The 26,834-nt window shown below is 41.6% G+C and overlaps 1 protein-coding gene across 20 annotated transcripts in view; it reads left to right on the top strand.

The window, feature by feature from the left end:
- The window catches only part of rims1b (regulating synaptic membrane exocytosis 1b), a 91,308-nt gene that overhangs the window by 40,498 nt on the left and 23,976 nt on the right, over positions 1-26,834 (top strand). For 10 of the 20 annotated variants that reach the window (XM_078166302.1, XM_078166291.1, XM_078166286.1 and 7 more), the window contains 15 exons: positions 3,491-3,792; positions 4,809-5,707; positions 14,297-14,337; positions 14,565-14,675; positions 14,957-15,056; positions 16,263-16,386; positions 16,877-16,923; positions 17,694-17,809; positions 18,662-18,792; positions 19,000-19,171; positions 20,541-20,694; positions 20,920-20,976; positions 23,514-23,667; positions 24,069-24,185; positions 26,333-26,395. In XM_078166302.1, coding sequence (XP_078022428.1) covers positions 3,491-3,792; positions 4,809-5,707; positions 14,297-14,337; positions 14,565-14,675; positions 14,957-15,056; positions 16,263-16,386; positions 16,877-16,923; positions 17,694-17,809; positions 18,662-18,792; positions 19,000-19,171; positions 20,541-20,694; positions 20,920-20,976; positions 23,514-23,667; positions 24,069-24,185; positions 26,333-26,395 — 2,588 coding nt within the window. Of the gene's footprint in view, positions 1-2,043; positions 2,288-3,490; positions 3,793-4,808; positions 5,708-14,296; positions 14,338-14,564; positions 14,676-14,956; positions 15,057-16,262; positions 16,387-16,876; positions 16,924-17,693; positions 17,810-18,661; positions 18,793-18,999; positions 19,172-20,540; positions 20,695-20,919; positions 20,977-23,513; positions 23,668-24,068; positions 24,186-26,332; positions 26,396-26,834 lie in introns of those variants that run through there. The other 10 variants (XM_078166292.1, XM_078166300.1, XM_078166295.1 and 7 more) reach the window with 4 other exon arrangements.

Below are 26,834 nucleotides of genomic sequence, written 5' to 3'. Positions count from 1 at the left end.
CCAGTTCAAGGTCCACATGGTTTAATATATTCAGTGTCATACTTGCATTTGGCCATGTCGTCGAGGTAGTTTGCTGTCTCTCTCAAGCTATCTCACTCTACAGCGAGAAACAGCCCTTCAAAATAAAACCTCTATGTTGGTTGTTCACTATACTTAAAAATTTACTGGATCACGACCCACCAGTTGGGAACCACTGTCATACATCACTTTAGAAACATTGATGAGATACGTATGAAACATACCAATATAATGGAACCCTGGTTTGCCGAAATGTACAATGCTAACATTTTCTTCTAGCGTCTAGGCTACTAATCGTGGGGTCTTTGTGTGATTATTTGTTTTTTGACACTTGAAAATGTAGCCAAGCTCTCAAATGTTAGATGTTGTCTAAACACATGCAGCTGCACAAGAACTTAAGTGAACAAAAAGTCTTAAATTTGCTAAATGTTAAAATCAGGATCTAATTATCTGTCTAGACGTTAAACTTTTGGTACTTAAGTTTTTAATAGTTGGTTCTACAGACACATTTCAGCTAGTGCTGTTCTAAGGTTTGATACCAGCCCTGTTTAATACTGCCAGAGTGCCATCTGAAATGGGGTGGCTGTGGCAGGAGGTAGACCAGGTCTTCCACTAATAGGAAGATTGAAGGTTCAATCTATGGCTGCCCCAGAACGTATATCTACATGTCCAACTATCCTCAGTAAGGATAAGCAAGTACACCATTATCTGTGTCTGTATCTGTTTAACCAACTAAATTATCTGTACTTGTGTCTATACTTCAAATGGGTGATGATTGGACCGGAATTGGGTGGAGTTTGAATCAGGAGTGGGTGTGGCCTAATCAGAAGTTGTTATTTTAAGCCTGATATGGATATGGATTGATCAGAATTTGCTATATTTATAATTTATCATAAAAAGTATTTACAGAACAATCTCAGAATAAAGCTTCAGGATATGTTTGATCAAAAGAGTAAGAGATTAAACACAGTTATCCAAATTAGGATTTTCCTTTGTCACAACTACAGATATTGAGACACTTTACTCTTATAGTACTCATATTGGTATAAAGTACATTATCTGTACTGGATACTCATTTAAACCAACTATTCAGCTCAACCCTTCCCCTAATCCTCAGGCAAAGTACTGAGCCCAAAATTTCTCCAATGGCTGTGCCATCAATGTGTGAATGTTAAGGTAACTGAGTGCACAGGTGGCACCTTGTGTGGTAGCCTTGGCCACCAGTGTATGAATGTGTGTGTGAATGGGTGTAAAAGAGTATAAAAGAGCTTTGAGTGGTAGGAAGACTATAAAGGCACTATACAAATGCAAGTCCATTTACAACTCAGAAATGTGTCCATAAACCCAACAAAACTTACAAATATCAAAAGTTTGGATGAAATGTTAAAAAAAAGTGTTTTGTAGAAAAACATGTTAAAACTTGTCAACTCAAGGCGCCGAAAAATGTTCCATATTGGCAGCAGAATCCAATAGTTTTAATAACCCAAAGGTTAAAAATGTCTTTGGCAGTTTAAAGTTTAACAGGTATTTAGAAGTAGAAACTGATTTGACTGTTTCAGGGGTGTCATTTGTGTTTCTGTGCATTGCACTGTACATAAAGTAGCTTATATCCCATCATGCACAGGGAAAGAGGGCAGGGGGTTGGGGCATCTGGGCTTAATCTCTAACCTGTGTATTTCTGCCTGAGGGGGTTGATGGAGTAGGGGGGAGCTACACTGTAGGTTACAAGTTGTGAATTGTGAGCCGTTGTTGTCATCTGATGATGAGTTGAATAATGGTGAGGGGCTGAAAGGATTACCGGCCACTGCTAATCTGTGGCCCCTCAGCTGAGGTAAAGAGATGGGGAAAGACAGAGAGAGAGAAAGCAACTGTAGTGTGTGGCTGGGCGGCTGCCCGACAGCTGTGGGCCGTGCGGGCAGCTGATTTACTTTAGATTAGTCTGGACATGCGCCAGCTAGGATTCAATCAGGCCATGATGAATGTGCTTTGGCGCGCTGAAGGCTAACTGCTAACTGCTAAACTGACTGCTAACAGTCCATCCCCGTGGCCATCAAGGAGTAACATTTTAGGGTTTCCGGAGATCCCAGAGGGTGTTTGTTTTTTAACCTGTGCCAAGGTTCTGCAGTGGAATACCAGCAACGACTGTGTTTCCTCTTCGCTTTGGATTTATTCTTTAAAGAATAAACCGGCGGGATTATAAATACGGAGGGAGATAAATCCTGTTTTTGTGTTGTCGAAGTGAGGTGACATTCAGTAGCCATGGCTACATGTGAGTATTCAATGTTGTCTGTGGGGTTTGATTTAAAGGATGAAGGATCAAATGTTATCATGGTTACTGTACATCTTTGTGATGATGCATTACATAGAATTTTAGAGTCTGAATAATAGCAAATCATTGCCTTCAAAGATGATGCTCTGACTAGCATTGCTTCATTTTTTTCTCCTTTTAGATGAAAACAATAAGTATACACTACAATATCATTCAGACTTTCCCTTTCTCTTCTTCCACTACAGTCTCCTTTGTAGCCCTCTAAAGTCTGTCTTATTATATCCCCAACACAAGCATAACGGATCAATCTAGAAAATAATACATCTTATTAATGGTTACAGTGCAATAAGACACATAATATTCACAGCAATGGGACCACAGGGCAGGTGAAACTTGACCTCTTAAGGGAGTTCTGTAGTTTATTTTTCAAATAGCAGTTCAGAAGGTACCATAGCCTCCACCAAGCTGTGCTCACAGATAATGGATATGTTGAAACAGCACAGTGTGTCATGTCTGAGTGCTCTCTAATATTTGATTAGCTGAAGCAAAGGAAGGAGGGGAAAGCTTGTGGGGGAATACCTTTTTCTTTGTAAAGATGGCTAAGTGCTGTTTGTGTGAGCTGAAAGATGCTATAAAAGGTGTTTGTGAAAGTTGTAGACACAGGATTTTTTTTGAAGTCTAGGAGAACTGTCTGCGCCCATAGAGCTAATAATGCTGCAGTTGTTTGTTGCTGGGCTTTTTGTTCAATAAAATTTATTTGTGGTGTGTTATTTGTAATTTGTGTAGATTTTGTGTGTCACAGGCATGCCTAACCACTTCCTGTTAGGTAATCCATTTATTTAAAGGTATACCATGCAGGATTTTTGTTGCTGTTTGTAACCAGCTTGCCAGTGAAAGTTAAAGCCAACCCCAGTGTTTTACCTTTCTATATCTATGTATTTTTCTGTGCTGTGTCTCTTGGATTCTTGCTGCTTAAAGATCTGGCACCTGGTTGCCACCTTTTTATAAAGCCCCAATCTCACCTGTGCACTGTGGTGGCTACACACTTATAAATGTACCACCACACACATCTAATAGGTCATAAGTCTAAGGTCATGAGTCTATCCAATTTTTAGGAAAATCCTGCATAGCATATCTTTAATGTTTTTCCTTAATGCTTCTGAACCCAGCTTGCAAACACTTCTGTTCTTTCAACCCCTGTAGGTAATGTGGGTATGCAACCTGTGCCGTAAACAGCAGGAGATTCTTACCAAATCAGGAGAATGGTTTTCGGGGTCAGGGGTGCGGCCTGGGAGCCTGGGCACCTCCGTGAACAACCCAGCCACTGGAGGTGAGGCCCAACGGGACAGGAAGCTACTCCGCTCCAGGTCCCAAGCCCCACCCTCCGGCACCAACACCAACGCAGGGCCACCGGACGGGACGCAGCCGCCCACTGGTGTCACTTCTGCCAAGGGTGCTGACACCATGCCCGGCTCCCGCTCCCAAAGTGAACCACCTAGAGAAAAGTAAGGCATTAACATACACACATTGATCACAGCCTCTGTGATTCACCTGTACATTTTGCATTGACATGATGTGAATAGGAGAATGGGAACCATATTTTTTTAAAACCCAGAAAGCCAGGACTGCTTGTTGGCTAAAGCTCCTGTTGTTTTTTTAATCCCTTGGGTCAAAAAAAAGAATAGATCTGTGTCTGTTCTAGCTTACCCAGTGGAGCAGCTGGGTCACAGTTTTTAGTCTTGAGAGCTCTTCGATTCAATCCCTTTGTTTTCATCAAGTGGGTGATTAAGGTTAGAGTTAAGGTAAAGAGTTGCTGTTAGTAGAAGTTTTAATCTGTTTGTGTAAATGTGACGGAGGTTTTGCAAATATAGAAAGGGATGTTCTTCAAACAAATGATGCATCTGGGTGTATAACACATTTTCACTCCAAACTCATCAAAGTGATGCTTGGTCAGTGGCCCTACACGCCAAAATATGACTCGCCAGGTACCCCTCCTGCATCAGTTTGAGAGATTCAGGGAAGGTGTGTCAATTAATGCTCGTTGTATATAAGTCTTTTTCAAAATTAACTTAAAGTGTAGGTAAGTACTTGGTCAGGTTAAGAAAAAATCATCATATGTCCTCTAACACACATCACTTGCAGAGTATTCTACACATACTAGCACATTACGCTGTCATTAAAATAACACAACTGACTTTTGGTTTCACACAGGACACAACCAGCAGGCGCCTGGATGAAAGTCCAGTGTTTGTTTGACCAATCCACCTTCATTCCAACCCTCCCTGTGCAGACTTTCTCGTTCTTTATACTACATTATTTGCTTTGGGTGTCAAAAAATGCAGCCGCCCCACTGGAACTCATAACACCACTAAAGAATGCCTCTGTGCACCGATGTCAGACACCAAGGGCCTCTGACCAAACATTAGTATTTGACGAGTTGTGAATGAGATCAGGTTAATGCTTACAGTTTTGTTTGTAGACTATATTACACACTGGTATAATGAACTCTCTTGTCATACAGGAAAAGACCAGTTTCCCTCCATGAACAAAATGGTAAAGGAGGAATGGGGCGTGGTAGTGGCCGTAGACCTGGTGGGAAGTTGCCATCTCAGTCATCACTGGATGAGCGAGTGGTTCCTGGGGACAGAGGAGAGAGACGCTTAGGAGATGGACGGAGGCTGGAGAAGATCCATTCTCAGGACTACGAAGATGGGGAGGGGAACTTGGGTCGTCCAGAAACACACCGGAGACGCCCAGAGGATGAGGAGCAGAGGGAGCGCCAGCGCCGCGAGGAGGAGTTCCAGAATCGTTATCGTAGTGATCCCAACCTGGCACGATACCCGGTGAAACCACAGAAGGAGGAGCAGGAGATGCGCATGCATGCTAAGGTGTCCAAGGTCCGCCACGAACGACGACACAGTGATCTGGCTATCAACGAGGTCGGACTGGGGCCTGAAGGAGGAGGTAGTGGAAGTGGAGGGGAGGTGCCTGAAAACCGTCTGGCCAGGAGGGGTGGAGGTGGTGAGGGAGATCACAAGGCCCTCTTGGAGAACCACCGAGCCTACTCTGTGGATAGGACCGTGGGGGGTGGAGGGGGAGCTCCACCTGCAGGAGGTGGAGTGAGATCAGGACCCCAACCTGGGGGACCGGTGCCTCCAGACTGGGGCCCAAACAAAGGCCGCCTCGAGCCTGGTACAACACGGACACCAAGGGACAAGGGTGGGGATAACCTGCTGAGGAAGGACTCTCAGAGCTCGGACCAGTCGGAGTCTTTGCGTCCGCCCCCTCCACGGTCATACAAGAGCAAGCGCGGAGTCAACAAGAGGCAGATGTCCATCAGCAGCTCAGAGGAGGAAGGCGGCTCCACGCCCGAGTACACCAGCTGTGAGGACGTGGACATGGAAAGCGTCAGCGAGAAAGGTCAGTCAGACAGATGTGCTCAGTCCACTAGCTTACTGAGCTAAATCTAGCCACACTTACCTTGCACTGTTTGCCATCATCCATTCCCTCCCCTTAAAAATATTTGTTGAAGCTACTTTTAAAGTCTCTATTTTCCAACTTTCTTAAACTTGTTAATGAGCTGCTGCAGCTCTCACCTAGCTCACGTGCTCACCCTTAATCTGCACACATGATCCTTATTTTGTCTACCTGAATAAGAACCAACCTTATTTTCCAACTTTTATTTCTGCATTTGTTGTATTCTCATCATCGTTGAGAGTGCTTTCAGACTTTGCCTCTACCACCTACTGTATACTCACTGTAGTGTGGGCAGGATTAGAGTCACAGGTTTGATGGCTAATTGTAGCTGCTAATTGACGTGCAGCTAATACTCCGAGAGACAGAAAGATCCTGACTGAATGATTGGACAAATGATCAGATGCACTGTAATATTTTCCTTCTTCCCACACTTAATGACGATAGCTCCCTAGCCCCAACACTAAAATAGCCTTGTAGTAGAAATAGGATAATGTGCAAAAAAAGCAGAGAGATATTTTGACTCCGAAGATTATTCTAATACCAGCACATTCTAATTTCGGACTGTAAAACTATACGATAAGTGATAGGATGAAGCACCCACCCAGCATACAGTGAATTACGATCCCTGTGTGTCATCTACACCTCTGTGCTGTGGCTAAACCCTGCTGCTCCCAGGACAGCTCTCATTTATTTGGAGAGTCCCTGTGATTTAGGCCAGCAGATTTGTGGAATTAGGTCAGTGGCTCGCATGCTACGTAATGCTTCGCAAACAGCCAGCTGCACCAGCCAACCATGGACCACCAGCTAAAATCGAGCCCGGCTGTGATTGCATGCTGCATGGAAGCCGCTGGCTTCTCGATACCTATGTGCTTTGCGGCTCGCCGCTGTTAGAGAAGCGATGCTAGGCCGTGCTATAAGCCACGGGAGAGCGTCTAAGTTCAAGAGGCAGTAGGTAGAGTTAGCCGTGCTCTATCAGCTTATCTCTATCACCGGTCACAGAAGGGGCCTGTTCCAGATGTTTTAATCCAGATTACTATAACTCAGGGACTGGTAATGGGTAGATGGTGTGGATGGGGATTATTAGCTGTTTTAAACACTCTTTAGCTAGCTGGGCCTCAAAACAGGATGTCTCCTTTTACTCTCATCTGAGGCATGATGCAAGTTTCGCCGGATAATGTGCAGTATGTTTCCCTACATAGATGCATTAGGTTAAATGAGATGGTGACACAGGATCAAGGCTTCTTTTTCTGTTTTTAGAAGAAATGGCATTTGAGGGAATGTGGTTGCGTTGGAGCTGGTGTCATCTGATTACATGATTAAGTCTAGACGTAACAGTCTTGGCAAGAGAGGCTTTGGTGTCAGGTGATGGTCTGGATGGTACTGCGGGGTTTATGAGATGTGATGAACAGCCTCATGGTATGTGCTTGCATTTAAAATGCCTCGTTAATAAAGTGTAAACGCCTCAAAATTAAAACACTGGCATCTTTGTCGACTGCAACCCTCCTCCAATTAATAACACATCACATTTTCCACAATTATTTCATCAGTTTGACTGGCACTTAAAGGGACAGTTCCCCCTAAAATCAAAAATACATATTCTTCCTCGTACCTGAAGCGCTATTTAGCAATCTAGATTGTTCTGGTGCTGAAGATATCAGCCGTAGAGATGTCTGCATTCTCTCAAATATAAAGAAACAATAGATGGCAGATGCTTGTGGTGCTAAAAAATACATTTTAAAAACTCAACAGCAATGTCTCTTTCCAGAAACCATGACCCATCTACTCAAGATAATCCAGAGAACTTGTTGTGAGCAGGAGGAGCTATTCATGTAGGAGCTTTTTTTTCCTTCCAAACCCACCAACAGCATCTCTGCGCAGAAGGAAGCATGCATCTATGTACTGCTAGCTCACCTAGCACCACTGAGCTAGCTGACATTCCAGGTTGAGCGAGGAGGACATCGTTAATATTTAGGCAACATCTCATGCCCTCAAGAGCCCCTCGTTCAGGAGTAGATGCACTTTTCCTCCTGTCCTACATGAAATTGCTCTCAATAATGTCTATGGATTATCTATGGGTAGAAAAAGACTTTGCTGTTGAGTGTGCACTTTGAGCACCACAAGCTGAGTGCCATCTAGTTCCATTATATTGGAAAGAAGGCAGACATCTCTATGGCCGATATCTCCAACACTTGCAACTCACAAGAAAACAATCTAGATGGATAAATAGCACTACAGGTAAAATGAACAAATTTGTATTTTTGATTTGGGCGTGAACTGCCCCTTTAATCTCAATATGCCCTCTTCTTCAGTGGTTTATTGGCACGAGACAAGAGAATTAATACCCGCCGATTGTTTGTTTCTATGCGCCCAACTCCTAATGTTTGCATAACAGTAGTGGAAGGAATTTTCTGGAAATGTGTTTAACATGTGAGCTGAATTTAGATGGAGACTTGGGCATTGACATATGATCACCTTTCAAGTTGATATTGTAAAAGTATTAGCAGACTGTCCTCTGACAGTTACTGTACAACGTCAGCAATCATTTGGAGTCGTGTTTTTGGCCACCTGGCATTGTTAATTGTGCCTGACTGAGCAGGATTAAACACTTTTCTAAAAGGTGAGCATAAGCTTTATTAGTTTTAAGATATAAATCAGGTAGATGAGATTTCACACACAGTAGAATAGACTGGTTGCACGTTCTACTGGATTACAGTCGCTGATTCAGAAGTTAACATTCAAAAAGCTTAAAGGCTCAACTCCTGCCAGTGATCATCATGAGGACATTATAATAGGAGTAAACAGGTGTAAAGTTGAGGTGTAGGTGTAGAATAGAGTGCAGCACAACCATCGAGGCAATGCATGCACGCAGCTCGGGTTTACAAGCTCTGACACAAAACAGACATAATGTATAAGAGGATGTTGTTATGTAATTTTCATGCAGAAACAGTTATGTATATGTTCCAAGAATCCTCTTAGTTTCCCATTCTGCTCAACAAATTGCATCCCACCGGATGTACCAGTGCATCTTGGAGACGGAGGCTTTAATGACACAGCAGGTTTGAAGTCAAATGGATGCAGGGAGTGATTTGATGTAATTGGGTTACTTCCTTAGTGTAAAGAAGAAAACCAAGGTGATAATGGTGCCGGGGAAATGGAAGGGGAAGTCTGCTGTTGGGATGACACTGCGTCCCAGTGCACTTTAGCCACTCTTGAGTGTGAGATATTTCTACATTTACCAGAATTACTTCAAAAGTGCCCAGAGGACAAGCATGAACTTGTTGTACTGTACTGTATGTGTTGGCGCAAAGAGCAGTTGCTATGATGTGAGAAGAGAGTCATTGTTGACTTTTGGAGCATTTGTTGTCTCTCTTTTCCATAATGTAGAGCATCAGGGTAAGTGTGAAGTTGAAGACAAAACTATTTCTTTAACTCTGATGCCAAATTCTGATATTTAGCACTTATGCTTTAGATTTATTTTGTAATGTTAGTCTCTACTGTATTATTGCTAAAAGCAGCTTTGATCCAGCACCATCAAACATGATCTTGGTTGGCCTAAACTTGGTCATTTTAGTCACTCAGTGGTTCACAACCTATTACAGGAAGAATGCCATAAATACAAACTCACCGGATGATAGGCGATGCTCTTAGTAATCTTTAGGTGGGAACAATGTATTGGGTGGGTGCAAAGAGGTCTGACTCACTGGATGTAGACTGTCAGTGTTGGGGAAGCTATATTAAAACCAAAGTTTACCAAACTACTACACATTTCCCAAACTCTATCTGAATTACCCTCAAAAATATAAACTAGTTTAAAAAAGTAGTTCAACTACATCACTGAAATAATCACAATCTGAGTCTGGAATCTCATGTTGTTACGCAGAGGTACAACTAAACTGACACTGATTGAAGTGTAGGTGTGTTTGATTAGGAACTAGAGTGGGCCAGTCCTCACCTAGGCAGCCCAAGGATGTGTTATAAAGAGAGGATAGTCAGCAGTTGTTGGGGTGGAATCAGGAAATTTAAAGTATTTGATCGCAGACATCTTGGTTGCAAATCAGAGGCAATTGTAGTCAAGTAGCAGGTGATTGTCATTAAATGACACCTGTGGTCACAGGTGTGTAGCATTGCGCCATATTGTTTTGCAAAAATACATTGTTAGAATACTATGAATATGTGGTTTGTAATTAACAACATTAACCACATGACCTAAAGTAGTTGATTAATGAAAAAGAACATAGAACTGCCACCCAACTACGGCAAATTGTAGTTCAACTAGTAACTGAATTAGCTGGGTAAGACCATCCTGATGACGTGAGCTAAGCATTCTGCTTCACTCTCTGTATCAGTCTGAACTCCAAACATTTTCAGTGGGTGGGAGTACACACCCTGACAGACAAAGTCCTTCAGCCAGTCAGCATAACAAAACACTGGGGAGCATCTTCATCACCAACAGAGCCAGTTGATAAATCAAGCTTTTGCAAAATCTAGTTAGAAGATATGCAGCGAAAAATGTCTTTTCCTCTAAGAAACTGCGGGACTGCATACTCTTGTTCTTGTTTAATTGCTGTTATTGACTCCATTTCTGTAATAACTTCAGTTGTTGCTGTGTTTTCCCTACTAACATTAGAGTTAGGGCTTGTTGTTTTGGGGGCCGCCATTACCGTTCTGCAAGCTGCAGCGTGCATTTTACATCATCAACTACAACACAGTCTCAGATTGGCGGTGTGGATCCCTGATTGGCCCTGACTGGATGTTGATTTCAGGAAAGTGTTCAGGGTAACAGCCTGTTTGTTGATCTTGATGACCAAAAGGCCGCAACATCATCAAAATAAAAGAAATGCACATGGCGCCAGAGTGCAGGACACTTGTTTTCTATAAACAAGTCTATTGCCAGTGATCAGCACCTCATTATAATTCTTGATGTGCGTTCCTTTTATATTTTTAATAGGGTGGTAGCGGGGCCAGACTGATATAAAGAATGAAACAGAATGTTGAACTCACGTCATCAGGATGGTCTTAACAGGCTATAATTAAACTACATGTAGTTAACAACTCCCCAACACTGTTTCTGTGGCTATGAGCCACTTGGCAGGCTACTTTGGCCGACATTCTCCTCCCCATAAGCGACGTGCCTTTGACCGTTTCAAATCCCCTTTGCAACGGGAAACAACAACTCAGCTAAAAACCTACAAATGAAAATGGCGACTTTTGATGAAGGTTTGGAACGTGCAACAGGGCATGCCTGCTTTGTTCTTTTGGTGAATTGTGTTAAAGATCTACACCGAATAAAACCCCTCGAAAAAGCTTGTAATCCGTCTCACAGGACTCTCATGCCTAATGTCGATTTGTTTTCTGACACACTGGTCTGAGTTGATTTGTAACATCTTTTGACCCGCAAAGTAGAATGTACCAGTGACATTGACCTCCCATGATCCGTTCCATTTCACACCAGCTTCTACGATATACAAATAAAGTATTGTTATAATAATGTTCGGCTAGAGTCACATAGAGCCAGCAGATTGTCTGGGGTCGAGCTCCTCCAGAGCTAAAATACAGCCAAGCGTCACATCTAGGCACCGATTGTCAAATTATGTTTGTTTTTTCATCAGTAAAAGTCGAATCACACAGCGCCTTTATTAAATCTAATGGCTGTAGGCTTTGTGTAAGGATGTAAGGTTAGGTTGAACTTACCACACCTGGTTGAAATGAACGTGACTGATGTTGTAACTTGTGTTAAATGGCACTAAAAGAAAGTGACAGTGAATTAGCCCATGCTGTTACTTAGATAGTTTGATGAGAACTTGTGGAGAGGAGCGTAAAGCAGTTTGACAGGAGTTCAAGATCATGTAATGGAGAGATTTTTTTTACATATAATGTCAGAGGGATTTTGTTGAGCTTGATAATTGTAGTGGCTGCAATTGGTAAAATAGCAGACAGAGCAGAAGAGGAGTACAGGGTCTGACACACACACACACACACACACACACACATGCACAGACACAGACACACACTGTTTATCAAGAACAATACTACGTTAATACCTGCAAAGAGCTGATGCTTTGATGTAGCATCAGTTAGAAGAGCAGCCCAGTTTTTGTAATCTGCCCAGCGTGTTCATTCTCCAAAACCAAAAAGCCCCACTCAGCACTTCAAACTGTGGCATCAGCATTTATCCTCTCAAGCATTCTCAGTGGACTTTCCGATTTCAGATTAGAAGCACTGGAGTCATGTCTACTCAGAGTTTTTCCTTATTTTCTGATCTCCAGAGCAATCATTTTCCATTTGCTTCTCAGTGAATACAACTAGAAATGTTTTGACAAACAACACGTTATGTGTTGCATGTTTTTCCCATAAAGCTTAACCTCTACTCTCCCTCCCCTCCCAGCTCTCCTTTGCCAGAAACTTCCATTGATCTCACTCATCTCACTCTGTGCCAGGCTCAAACATTTCTCTTACCTTGAAACTGAAGTTCCTCAAAGTCTTTTAAAATCCACATCTGATGTCATCTTGCTGTTGTTTTATTCCTGTGGTGGGAAAGTGGCCACAGATCTTGCAGGCTTCTCTGGTCTGTTACTGGGCCAGTTAGTTCTTCTACTTAAGCTGACCATCTGTTAGTGTTAAGAAGAGCTGGGATACTCCAACAATCACTAGTGTCTTTGTTCCTGGCTCGCACAGTTTGACTATGAATTAATTTTTGTAGCTGTGGTTCTGTAATGACACTTTTATTGGCTTTTCTCAGTACCATTATTATATAACTTTTTGTGTTTTTGTGATTCTGTTTCCTTCTATTTAACATGCAATTTCCAATAGATAGATTGTTGACGTATATGTGTACTCTGATGGCGGTCCAATAGACCATAAATTGACCGAAAGCTCAACAATAATGTGATACACTGCATAGATGCAAGTGCAGAAATCTTTTCTACCAGTTTGGACTTACTGATGTTTCCAGCACCTTGCCAGGACCAAGCTGGGTAGAGCAGTGGTTGTTCTGCATCAGGGAATTCTATAAATACATTCAACCTAATCATCAGAATAAATGTTTCTGCAAATCATGAATATATTACATTTGTACGTTATTATGTAGCAGATACAACAATGCTGTAGTTAACCTGTGGTTATGTTCTGGCACAAAAACACTTAGTTATGGATGGCAAAAGATCATGTTTTAACTTAAAATATCCGGTTCTCGTGGTACAGTCCCGGCTGGAAATGCAGTGATTTCACTGTAAAAAACAACTGCTTTTTTGTGGCACTACCCTGACTGGAAACACCGCAATGGGTGGCTAAAAAACAACCACTCTTGTTGTTTGTTGGTCTTGAACAGTGCTCTGCAGCCTGGCAGACATCTGGTGAATGGTGGATACCACACAATCCAACATCCCCCTCACCTCCCAATGAGAAAGCCAACTCATATACTACATCTCTTTAGAAATGTTGATATGATATGTATGAAACGTACAATGCCAACATTTTCCTCTGCTGACAGGGCTGATACATTTTATGAATTGCTTCAGTGAAGTGTATTTGACTTTAATTTTTCAGTTTGCATATACATGTATATACATGTATATATATATATATATATATATATATATATATATATATATACATATACATATATATAATTTCATTTGGTGGTCCATTTCAGCCAAAATACAGAAGTGGAAGAATGAATGGAAAGTCTGTCATCTAAATTGATGGATCTATACACTTTGTTTTTTTCGAGTAAGAAGTTTTTCACAGTCTCATAGACCAACTTTAACCAACAGTGGCAGCATTTATCATAAAATTTAATGATGATGAAAATAATGTCCAGTAGACAGTTGAGAAAGTATTTGCTCGAATATCCAACATTGAGCTATAAGCTTCTTCACAATTGAAATACCAGGCAGCACTGATGGATTATTATGGAGGTGCAGCTTGGTCTCACTCCCAGAGCATCACAATACGCATTTTGGGCAGTGCTGGTATAATGATGGTGTTGATGTCCTGTGTGTAACTCAAGTCAGCGTTTAATTATTTTGTCACGTCATTCGTTTGTCACCTGTTAGTCACCCATTAGTCATGTGAGCCTGCTGATGTGACTAACATCAACCATGATTTTTCTGCTAACCCTGACCAAGTAGTCTTGCTGCCTGAACCTAACTGCTGACCGCTTCTTTGTCACGTGAGTTGACTAACTTGACTAACTGCTGACCCCTTCTGTATTAAGATACAATGCAAAAGGGTTTCTGCCCAAGCATCAAAATGTGATCAAGTTGGAGATGATGTGCTCCACTGGAAAATGTGTCAAGGTGGAGATGGTTCATACATGGTTCTTGCCAAAAGAAGTATAGCTTCGGGCATTTCCATACTATGTTTAGAAAAATGACCTGTGTGTCGGGTGGGAAGGATGTATAAGAAGGACAGGAAGACAAAGTCTTTATACCTGAAACTAAAACTGTAGAGTACTATATACTTTTACCGCACATAAAAGATGCATTTCTCCCAAGAGAGGCCAAGTAACCCACGTCCTCTTTCTCTTTGCAGGTGACTGGGACTGTCATTCTCTAGATCCTACAGTGTGGCATGTAAGTTTCAGCAAAACATGACCGATTCAGAGCATCAATGCTGCCTACACCCTGAATACTTAGAGTAACTTACATGCAAAGAGACACACAATTCTTTAGTGCATTAAAAAAAAACAAATCAAAGTTTACACACAAGTACATGTAGTTAACTGATAACATTAACAATTTTGTTCTCATTTCTCCTCCACATTCCCTCCTTTACAATGCCTCAAAACCCTTTCCTGTAGCATCCAGTTACATGGCAGCCATCCAAAGAGGGTGACCACCTAATTGGACGCATCACGCTAAGCAAGAGGTCGGCAATGCCCCGCGAGGCTGGCTCCCTCCTTGGCCTAAAAGTAAGCAGCGGATCACTTAGACTCTGGATCATATCTAGCTTATGAATATTTTGTTAGTGTTTGTTTTAACCTCAGTTGAATGCTAGATTAGTTCAAACTAGAAATAGTGATGTTTTTAATCTCGTGACACTGTGGTGTACTGGGTAACAAACATTTAAAGGTGAAGATTATTCCACAACACAGATATGCAAAGTGGTGCCTGTTGAGCAAAAACGGAATTCCACAGAAAACATAAAAATGGTAACATGAACCTCTGTTCCCTTTCTCCTCTTTGTGTGCAGGTGGTAGGAGGGAAGATGACAGAGACAGGGAGACTTGGGGCCTTTATCACCAAAGTCAAGAAAGGCAGCCTTGCAGATGTTGTGGGACACCTACGAGCAGGTGCTATATTGCTTCTATGCAGGGGCTACTGTATTTTATGTAAACTTGGTTGATAACAGTTCAGTTGAGAGGCTGATTTTCACAGTCAGGCTGAATTTAAAATGTATATCTGTGTGGGCGTGGACACCAAAAGTTCAAATACCAGCTGTGGACCAACTTTGTTAGCCACTGTTTAGTCCTATTTGTGATTTGAGCACCCTTATGTTTCCCTTGTGTTGTGTTTCAACTCATGTGGTGATGTACGGAGTGGTGAATTTACAGAGCCGCATTTCCACCAAGCACTTTCAGTGTCGTAAAACCTGTATGGACATGCATCTAAATCCCAGATCTGATTAGCGTTTCCAAGAAGGGTTGTTACCAGACAGTAATAGCCCTATTACCGCTCCATTCAGGTCTCGATGTATTTCCTCTTTGCTGATGATGCAGAGGAACGTCTGCACCTCACTGATTGACCACAGAATTGGGTTGCATACCAACTTTTTCATGTTTAGAGTCTCTGTCATAATTGATGGAATTATGTAAAAATAGCAAGTTTGTTGTTTATGCATTGAGTCCTTGTCGAGCACGATTGATGATTCTCTATTGTCCAATCAACACACCTTTTGGTATAGGATTGGTGTGTTTGACCTCAACAGAGCTGTAATGGTAAAATGGGATGAAATGGAACAGTTATGTTGGTACCATCCACAACTTTTGAACTGTTGAATTTTAGTCTCCTGTCGCCTGGTCTAGTGTGGCTTGACGACGCTGGCTGCTAGCGCAAGCATCAGAGGCTGTGCTAGCTCAGACCACTGCGTTCGCTGCTAAATGCTTTGTGTTGAGGTGATATTTCAGGCTTGAAGTACTCCGATGGTACAGAAATTCCTTACTGCAGAAATTGCAGAGAACGGTGCTCCTATGAACAGTTCCATTAGGCATTTATTAAATGTAAATGTTCCATTTAAGATGCCAAACAGCGTCTTCTTGTCTGCCTCCGTCATGTGACAAAGGTACTGTGGCCTTTAATGACACGCTGGGTCAACGGGCACCACAGGATGCGATTAATCAACATTAACTCTTTAAGTTATTACTTTAAGTGTTGTTTTTTCTGTGATTAATGAATATATGCATATTGTCTCTTAGTACCTGGCTTTTTCTAGTCAGATGTACTGTGAGCTGAGCCTCAGGCTGGATCATCATTGTGTATGTCGGCCATCTTGGTTCCAGGTGATGAGGTGCTTCAGTGGAACGGGAAATCGTTGCCCGGAGCAACAAAGAAAGAAGTGTACAACATTATCCTTGAATCCAAGGCTGAACCTCAAGTGGAAATAGTTGTTTCAAGACCTATAGGGTAAGATTAACATCATCAATGTGTGATAATTATCATGAAAGTACTTGAGCGATTGTTTTGACAGACACTTTGATATGTCTCCTTCCTTTATCTCAAAGCTCCATACACCGAATTATGTCCAAAAACTTCTTGAGAAAAGTGTATAGAGCATATCAGTAAGTAGAGCTGATTCAATGGGTGGAGCCCCTTCCCTTCATGTCTTCCCTGAAATCCTGAGATTCAAGAAAAAGATCCCTTGTTCCAGCTCTCCTTTTCTCCTCTACTACCCAACATGTTCAACATGTTGATGTGTATCTGGTTCACTGCTCGCTCCTCTTCTACCGTGCAACTGTGTGTTGACATGAGTCTTTTACTCATTCATTTTTAAAAGATGAATGTAACTAAAACTTAAGTCCTGACTTAAGTGTGTATTTACATCGCAAGTATCATGATGTATATTCTGTGCATTTAAAGTTAAAGAGTTGACTTGCTCTTTTTTTGCTTTTTACAGAGACATCCCAAGAATCCCAGAGTCATCCCATCCTCCTCTAGAATCTAGTAAGTGTTTTTACATGCAGCTTTATTAGCTATGTATGTAACTTCCATTTCTTACTGCTTATGTAAGTTGCTCTGAGAGAGCTACTCTCTTTACCAATCGTTTCAGGAAAGGTAAGTATTGCTTTACAGTCTATTTGTGATGGTAGGAGGGGATGGGGCAGCAGTAGCTGATTGCTGATGATCAGATGTTGCTGCGGTTTGATGCAACGCTAAAGGACCATCTCTGTGAGGCCTTCTCGTCCTGCTCTCTCTGCCCGGTTAGCACAAGCTAACACAACAGCTGCAGCTAACATCTAACTCCAAGCTGCTGAATGGTTCCAACAATCTCACAATGACACTGAAACGGCTCCACTCTTTTAAACCAAATGATACACGCTGGGTAACCTTAGCTAACAGTTGGCCCTGTCACTGTGTGTGACTACATTTCAGGTGTGTAGCTCACACTCCCACAGCAGTAGTCTCATGATAACTCGGGGAAAGCAAGAGCAGCTCAAGAGGTTGAGCGAATCTATATGCTGTGTGCAGCTCTGCATTATATGACATTTTAAATCCTCAAATTTGCGGGAAAGTTGTGGTGATTTGACAAAATTGCAGGTTGCACAGAATTCATGCGGATTGGTCGAATTTGCATTAACTGTTGTGATACCGACATCTCAGCATTCTAGAGGGGGTCCTTTGTATTTTAATGTGTGCTCTAATTACAGATTTTAAAGCTGATTGTGCTTTTTTTCTCTTTGATATATTATAACAACTGTTGTTCTCTTCAATAGCGGGCTCCAGTTCCTTTGAGTCACAAAAGATGGACCGTCCCTCGATATCAGTGATGTCCCCTACCAGCCCCGGGACCCTCCGAGACCTTCCTCTGGTACTGCCTGGACAGCTCTCTGTGAGTATCTGAAAGATGTGGTATATGGTTCATGTCATTGGATTAAGATCGGAATGCAGCACTGGCCAGATGAATGAGCGTGGTCCGCGTATTTCTGTCCAAAACTGAGCCCAACCCAGACCCAACACGCCGACAAATTTTGTTTGACTTCTCCTTAGCTAGCTAACATTAACTTGCCTGAATATTTACCACCTGAAATAGCCTAAGTGTTGTGTTCAGGCATTGTCATGTAAATAACAAATCCAGCACTGAAGAAGAAGCAGCCCAACACAGACATTAGGCTGAACACGACCCAACCCGAACATCATTTGTAAATATTTATCCAAGCCCTGCCGGACCTGTCGGATCCTGTCGAACTTGGGTCAGGGTATCCGTATTGTAATACAGATATGGATAGAATCTAAGCCGCAACCAGTGGGACTGTAAAATGAAGCCAACACAGAAGTGCCAAAAACAGCAGTTCTTTGAATGGCCTTTACAGCAGAAATAAACATGATTACAGCCTGGTACAACAAAACTGTTTTTGGTATCTATTGCTAGTTTTCCCTTCGTGACAACTGTATGAATTTTTATGTAACTCACCCGTATGCATTTTATTAATGCTTAAAGCTACGTAGAATAAAGGGCGGGCTGCTTTGAGTGACAGGCTGTCTATCTATTGTCAGATAGACTTCTCCACAGCTCCAGCCTCTTGCCCAAATATGGTAATTTATGGCTCAAAAATAACCAAGATGGGCACGACTTAAATGCTGAACTTTAGGCTTTAAAACCGGAGTCCACAATCGAATTGGTGATGTCACGGTAGCTGCGTCCATTATTTTTACAGTCTATGTTCTTCATACATTTGTTCAGGTGAAGCTGTGGTACGACAAAGTGGGCCATCAGTTGATCGTCAATGTCCTTCAAGCCATAGACCTGCCACCCCGACCAGACGGACGACCTCGTAACCCCTATGTAAAGATGTACTTCTTGCCTGATAGGAGGTAAGGTTATTGTATTGTAGCTCCATATCACAAGTACAGTACATCAGTAATTACATACATGACAAATGAGATTCAAGCCAGCAGTAAGGAACATAATCAAAGGAATATCGATCTGCTTCATCTTAGAGTTGTCTATTATATGTTCATGTTCAGACACAAGCATACCCCTTGTAATCTAAATCCTGTGTGTTCACGCCTTTGTTCCAGTGATAAGAGTAAACGACGGACTAAAACAGTGAAGAAGAGCGCTGAGCCCAAGTGGAACCAGACCTTCTTATATTCCCACGTTCACCGACGGGACTTCAGAGAGCGCATGCTGGAGATCACAGTCTGGGACCAGCCCAGAGTCCAGGAGGAGGAGAGTGAATTCCTGGGAGAGGTGGGACATACATGATACCCATTTACCATGTAATACAATAATGATTTGAAGATAGAGCTTTTGCTTCTAGATTACATGTCTTTCTTAATACAGCTACCATATGGGAGATTTCAGCCCAGTTGCCAGAAGAAAATGTTAGCACTGTACATTTCCATAAACCACAAATAAGTTACATTTGCACATCTTATACGTATCACATCAGTGATTTTGAAGTGACATAATATATGAGCTGACTTCAGAAGGTGGAGGGGATGAATGATGGCGTCTCACCTGGGTGAAATGCCTGCCAAGATGCAGACCACTGTTTGAGACCTACAAAGAAGAAAAGTGGTTGTAGTTTAGGAAGTTACTGCTATTTTTCCCAGAGGCTTTTTAGGCCAGAAAAGTGCATGTTCTTTTAGTGAGACATTGCTGCTCTTCCTGCTGTTATTGTGGCCCCCGCAAACCAGGGTTTTAAGCCAAAACAGGATCTTTTCCAAACTTAACCAATGTTAACAACAGGGTAATAATATTTTTAAATTTACAAAAATCATGAATGCTTTTTAAAATTTGTATTTATTTGTTTAAACAAGTTTGTTAAAAGTAACTTGGCTGATAAGCTAAGCTAACATCAAGCTCACATTAGCTAATATTAGCATAGTAAGCTTGCCTTAGCCTGGACTTTCCTTCTTTGTGCAACAAGTTTGAAGTTGTTGTGTCTATGTCTGTAAGTTTCAATCTGCACGTTTTGTTGACCACCACATAGTTTTGTACATGAACAAAATTTGTATCATTTTTTCCAACTGGTGCTCAGTAACATAATGTCAGTTCTTCATGGTTCTCTTCTGCAACTTGATTGGATGCTGTCGGATTGGTTCTTGAGAATACAGTTTTGACTTTCTGGGAGAGAATAGCATTTCTATTAGCTGATTTAGGAAATGACATTAAAATGAACTGACTCATGGCACACTTTTTAAAAGACACACTTTTTAATCCTGGGCTTGGGGGAAGGTTCCAAGTATTTCAAGTCAAAAGGCACATGTCCAAGTGAAGTCATGAGTCATTGGTGTTAAAGTCCAAGTCAAGTTGCAAGTCTTTTATTGATCTTGTCAAGTCGTGTCTAAAGTCATCAAATTTGTGACTTGAGTCTGACTCCAGTCCAAGTCATATGACTTGAATCCATACCTTTGCTACCTGGTTGAACTTGTTACAACTCATCATTTGTAATTTCTGTGTGTTGGGAATTGCTGCATTAAAGATCCACGATTGAAGTGGTTCCACAGACACGCAGTCCCAGCTGTCCATACATCTCTGAAAATAAGAAGTTGATCTTCCCACCTCTTTTGCTCATGCATTTGCCTCTTCCACCTTTCCTTCTGTCCTCTCTCAGATCCTGATAGAGTTGGAGACGGCCCTGCTGGACGACATTCCTCATTGGTATAAACTCCAAACACATGACATGTCCTCTATACCTCTGCCCCAGCCCTCCCCGTACCTCCCACGCAGACACGTCCACGGAGACAGCCCCAGCAAGAAACTACAGAGTATGTGTGGTTATATACAGTATTTTTCAGGCTGTGTGTGTATAAATATGTGCGTGTGACTTAATCCCTGTTTTTGAACCTGTAGTGCGTCTGAGTGTGTGGTCGCTAACCTTTCCTTTTCTGAGCTTTCTCTTTTGTGTCTCCCAGTGTGGGAGACTGACAACAGAACCTCTCAACCTTACTCTGTCCTGTATGTGTGTTGTATATGTGTGTGTGCGTGTGCAGGGTCTCATCGCATCATTGATACAGAGTTTGATGATGGTTTGATGGTAGTGACTAAAGGTGGGTGGGGGGCATGGTTACTGAGCATTTCCTTGTATTAGCCTGTAGGCGTCCAGCACTGGGTGAGAGAGCGTCTTCTTTGCATCCTCGCTCCATCTATTCCTTCCAAAAACCTTGCAGCCTCCTTTTGGCTCTACTGTATGTTTTAGAACAAATTGCACCCAAATTAAAGTAATTAATCTCTGCTGTATCAGCGAAAGGCAACACTCCAAAAACTTCTGCAATTCATCATATTGCTACTGGACTGCAGATTTTGAATTGTGGTGTTGTAGTGTGCAGCCTTTGAAAGCGCTGCAGTTCAGCAGTGTACTGTACTTCACTGAGGCTGCAGTGAACAGTTTCTCCTCTTCTGCTGGGCCGTAGAAACACCGAAGCACTGAGTGCATGTTAGACTGTAGAGCTACAGTTGTTCACTGCCATTCCACTGAGTTTCCTGCCATTCTCCTGCATGCTTCTAGTCCTGCCCAGACTTCACTGAAAGGACACTGAACATGCACAGTAGAAGCTGAACTTGTGTTATTTTGGCAAATAGAATCACTACAACTGCTTTGTTGTTGACTGTTTCTGCTGTTGCTTAACTTCCTGTCAGATTATGGTTCATTTTGGCCTCTTCTTTGCCACATGAGGAAGCTAATTATACAATCTCTGACTTATGCCTACCATACACTACTGAAAAGACTTTTAAAAGACTGAATTATAATACCCTCTCACATCTTAAGTCCATGTCCGTGTTTCACTCACAGACTATAGGATTTCTCAAAGACTGAGGATCTTGCAGGGTCACAATTTGCAAGACTACAACTAGATTCCTTTTAAGATTATTTCCCATCTGCTCCTGGTGGGAAATATTATGCCAAACAGCCTTTAAGAAATCCGACCTTATAACAATTTTTTAAGTGTCAGCAAAAACACATAACTCTAGAAACACGAGATAAAAGGTGTCAAAGTTTGATAGTATTCTTGTTAATTCGGCATCAATATAATCCGTGAAATAAACTGTATTTGCTTACAAACTTTAGAATTTTGGATATTATCAACTCAACTCATCACCAGCCTCTGTTGGTGAGCTACGCTATTTCAGTGGGAGAGAGACTGTGGGAAAAAGATGTAACCTATTTCAGAAGATTCTCACTAAAATAAATGCTGGTGGGGCGTCGGTAGCATAGTGGATAGTGCCGGCACCCCATGTACAGAGGCGATGCCTTGCTGCAGCGGTCGCAGGTTCGACTCTGGCTTGCAACCCTTTGCTGCATGTCAACCCCCACTCTCTCTCTCTCACCCCGTTTCAATCTGTCCTGTCCATTAAAGGCAAAAAGCCCAAAAAAATAATCTTTAAAAAAATAAATAAATAAATGCTGGTTGCTGGATCAGGTACGTGCCAAATTAAACACCGACTCTTGTTCTCGTCACAGCTCTACCAGTTTCTTATCCTTTACCACAGTATAAGAGAACCAAGGAATGGTAGTTTGTATGTACACAGGCTTGTACCTGGACTAGGGGAGTTACAGTATATCAGTTTTGATGATAATCCTCAGATTTAAAAATGAAATATTGATATCATGTTAATAATAAACATGATAGTATTGTGTAAATAATCTAGCACCTCTTAAATCATTCCTGTTTCTTTATCCTCCCTAAACTTGTGTTTTGAGTGTAATTTATTGCCAAAAAAGAGACAAGACACACAGTGAACAAAGTTAAAGATGAATTTGACCATAACATTATTTTTTCGAACCTTCTTTAAATTTTGCGATAATATCATTATCCTAAACTCCGTTGGGTACGAAAATCGTGTAGTGAAAATCTGATATCGTGCCAGCTCCAACATTGACTATTTTAAAGAACTACATAATTCCTGTCAATGTTGCTCATCCTAATGAGCGGTACATTTACATCCTGAACCCTGAAACCTCAAAATATCCGCTTCAACTTTCAACTCTATTTCATATCTTATGTAGCTAAATCTACGTGTCCATATATCTATATGTCACAACAAAATGAAGCAAATATAAGTTCTATAAATATTCATCTCATGCATTTATTGTAAATTCTGTTTTGTTATGTTTAAACTGGATTATATATGACCTATTCTCTGTAGCTGTGGTGATTAAGTATCCCCGAGGGGTTAAAAGTCTTAACTCTCATCTCATCTGGCACTCCATGCAGGTTGAAACAAGAACTGAGAGATTTAAATCTCACTGATCTCGGGTCTGACAGAGACGTTGCAGAAACAGTCAGCTCCTCAGGCTAGCTCACATGATGACCAGCTAACGTGTTTGCTAGCTGGTCGTTTACCTGTAAAACATCCTGATGTGATGTTCTACAGTCTGTAAGAGAATGGTATCTGTAGTGGTAGTCAGTAGCACAACGCTGACAACTGGTGCATCCTTATCAAAGGACACACAACTAATGCCTGGATCTGTGTGTGTGTGTTTCTGTGTGTTTCTTTGTGTGAATCCATGAATCGACAAACATGTTTGTATGAATGTTTGTGCTTTGTATCCGTGCTGGATCTCTGTGAATGTGTGTGTGTGTAGGTGCAGAGCGTAACTCCAGGGAGAGAGAGCGGGGCAGTACGCTGGCTGTGCCTGAGCAGCAGCGTCCCGTCCAGCACCGGTCACGTTCAGTGTCTCCTCACAGAGAGGACTCCTGCAGGGCTCGGTCACGGCCCGCACATGTGCCCATGCAAAGGTCAGCAACACCTGCCACAGTTACCTGGTGGACTGTTAGTGGAGTGTGTGTTACCTGTGGTGATACTATCCTAGCATCAGCCAGTATCTGAGAGGTAGTCAGTAGGTCAATAATCTCAGTGTTGTTTAAAGAGAATCTCCTGTAGAGTCTTTATTATGCATTCCAGATTAAATGTCCCAGCATCTGACATTTCAGCTTTTTAGATCAGATTATATTTGATCTGCAACATACTGGTATGAGCGTTGACAGTATACTGTCCCAAATAGGACAGAAGAGGTGGTCAGAACAAACTAGAAGTAAGGGTGGACATATTGAATCACCAGAATCACTAACTATGGACCAAGGTTCATATCATGCCTGAATAAAAACATAAATTAATGCGATATTTTTGATGTCATCAGGAGTCTGGATGAGATCCACCAGAACCGCCACCACTCCCACTCCCCCTCCCGCTACCATGACTCCCACTTAGAGCACCAACGCTCTGGGGACTCGGACTACGAGTACTCTGAGGACAGGTAACCTGATACTGGGAACTGTGGGGATCATTACTGGTGTGGGGTGGGGTTATGACACTTTTTACTTGTAAAATATGATGCTGAAGAGCAGGATGCACACACATTGGATTAGTGCTCCTTGTGAGTAACTGAGCGATGATTCGACTGCAGCTCTGGTCTAATCATGCAGTTCAAAAATTTACTGATGTAGCCCTGACATGCTAATATATTTTGATATTCTTTAAAAGTTGACTCCTGTTTTGGTCAAGGCTGCGGCTGGTCACCTTTATAAAAACAACTTTTTATCATATTTGCTGAAATTGTCACTATACCCACACAGTAGTACACATTCCTCCTCAGCCGGTGAACGATGCCTCATTTTAACTTGACTGTTTTCAACATGGCGGCTGAGTCACAAACTCTCTCACTTTCCAGCTAAACAGTACATTAAAATATGATTCTAGGAACATCTAAGACAAGAAATAGGCAATGCAGTAACAGAATTTGAATTCATGTTTGATCAGCACTGACTTGTTTGACAGTTTAAACACAGTGATTTACATCCCTAACCACCAATGCCATTAGACGTCGATATCAGGTTGAATTTAAGTTGTAACACCTGGTGACAGAAATTCAATGTCAGCACAAAGTCTAATGCCAACGTCAATTTGACATAGAATACTGACGACAGATGATGTTGATATTTTGTTGGTTTTAAGATGTGTTAAGTAACGTCTTTCAAATGTCTCATCCCAATGTCATCTTGATGTAGACTAACGTCATTTAGTCGTAGCGTTTAGAGAACAAAATCAAACGTCCACAAAATGTCAGACTGTTAACGTTCACACACGATGAAATTCTGACGTAGGTAGACATTTAACCTTTGAACTCTGGAGCGACATCAATTCTCTTGTGCTGCTTTGCGATTTCTTTCAAAAACATGGGGAAAAGGCAGTAGATAAAAGATAGAATGCTTTATTGTCATTATATATTAAATATTTTTTTGCTAATTTTCTTGTTTTTAATTTTCTCTTTTTACTAATTTATCACAATTTTTTTGTCATTTTTTCTTTCATTGCTCATTGTTGTTGCCTTCTTCCCATGTTTTTGACAGAAATCAAGCCAATTTGCTCATGTTTTAAAGTGTTAACATATTGGTTACGGTTACATGATGGCTTCTCATTCAGAATGAAATAAATCTGAATGAAATCATTCGGAATTAAAGTTTTTCCAGGTAGTTTACATGGGAAATATTCATTCCAAATGAGGGTTTACATGGGAGATCAGCTTAATCGCCTTTATTCAGGTCTGCGCAAGGTTTGGGGCAGGGATGGTTTCTGATTGGATAGGGGGCGGGACAGATGTTACGTGTTTACGTTTACCGGAACAAAACACTGTAGTCCTCGCTCCGGCTCACAAGATGCTTGACGACACCGTTCTTAGTGCCTGCATACGCAGAAAGACCGGAATGAACTTCAAGAGGAATGAGTGTATACATGCACACAAAATTCTTTCATTCGGAATGACAAACGGCATAAACCACCCCCTTTAATCGGATTTAATTTTCAATCGGAATGACCGTTTACATGACCACTTTTAATCGGAATGAAAGGCCATTCCGATTAAAAGTGGAATTAAACTGTCCATGTAAACGTACTGACTGTCAACCTGATTTTCATTCCAATCAAAATTTAACATCTGTCCGACGTAACAGTCCAATGTCCCTCTGACGTATTGGCGTCTAGTGCCAGCTGGGATGACTGACAGCTGTGTTAGTGACTCCTCTGCTCTGATTGGTTGTTTTTATTCATGTAAAGCCATCAGAAGCACTACGAGGAGGAGGGAGGATCTGTCTTATGGACTACTGTGTGGATACAGTGACAGTTTCAGCATATTTAACACAAAGTTACTTTTTATAAAAGTTACCAACTACAGCTTTAATCAGTGTGTGTAATGTAATCTTACCAAACTAATGTCTACTAATACTACTAACAGTGTGAAACTAGTCATTACAACATGAATGCAGACTGAAGTGAAATCTCAGAGTTATGATTTCCTGGTTTCTCTCATTCATAAATTCACTTTGCCTGTCTGAGTTGCCATCCTCTTCTGTTGTGTTTTTCTCGGGTTGTTTCTCATTTGTTCACCCATCGTCATGGCAATGACAGTGAGGTCCTGGAGATGCACAGGTCTATCCGAGGCGGGAGTGCTGAGTGCCTGCACACAAACAGGTAAAAGTTAAAAAAAAAAAAAAAAGACAACGACCACCATTCAGCCTTATTTGAATAAAATAGGCCATTTCATCATCATTCCATCCTCACTATACTTTAACAACTCCATCTTAACACACTCAACGTTTCAGTGCAAACAGTGTGTTGGTTATCTTCAATGGACTGTCTGCTTTTATGCAACCGCATGAACACAACATATTAGGTGTCACATCAGGATCAAGTAGTAGTAGCACACTCATAAATTCATGTCTGACTATTGTCTATCACCACAACACTCACTCATAAAGACACACACAACACACTGATCACTGTGTGAGGGGATTAGAGACCTGCTTGGTGGCTGACCTCAAAGGAGGCAAAGCTCTTTTGATTAATTTCTTTTCTTTTTTTTTTGCATTTGATGTATTCACTCACGGCACTTGTATATTTTTTTCCACTT

Source organism: Epinephelus lanceolatus, chromosome 3 (assembly GCF_041903045.1).
Source record: "Epinephelus lanceolatus isolate andai-2023 chromosome 3, ASM4190304v1, whole genome shotgun sequence".
Classification (NCBI taxonomy): Eukaryota; Metazoa; Chordata; class Actinopteri; order Perciformes; family Serranidae; genus Epinephelus; species Epinephelus lanceolatus.
The sequence above is the reverse complement of the archived record's forward strand: the minus strand, read 5'-3'. Positions and strand labels throughout refer to the sequence as shown.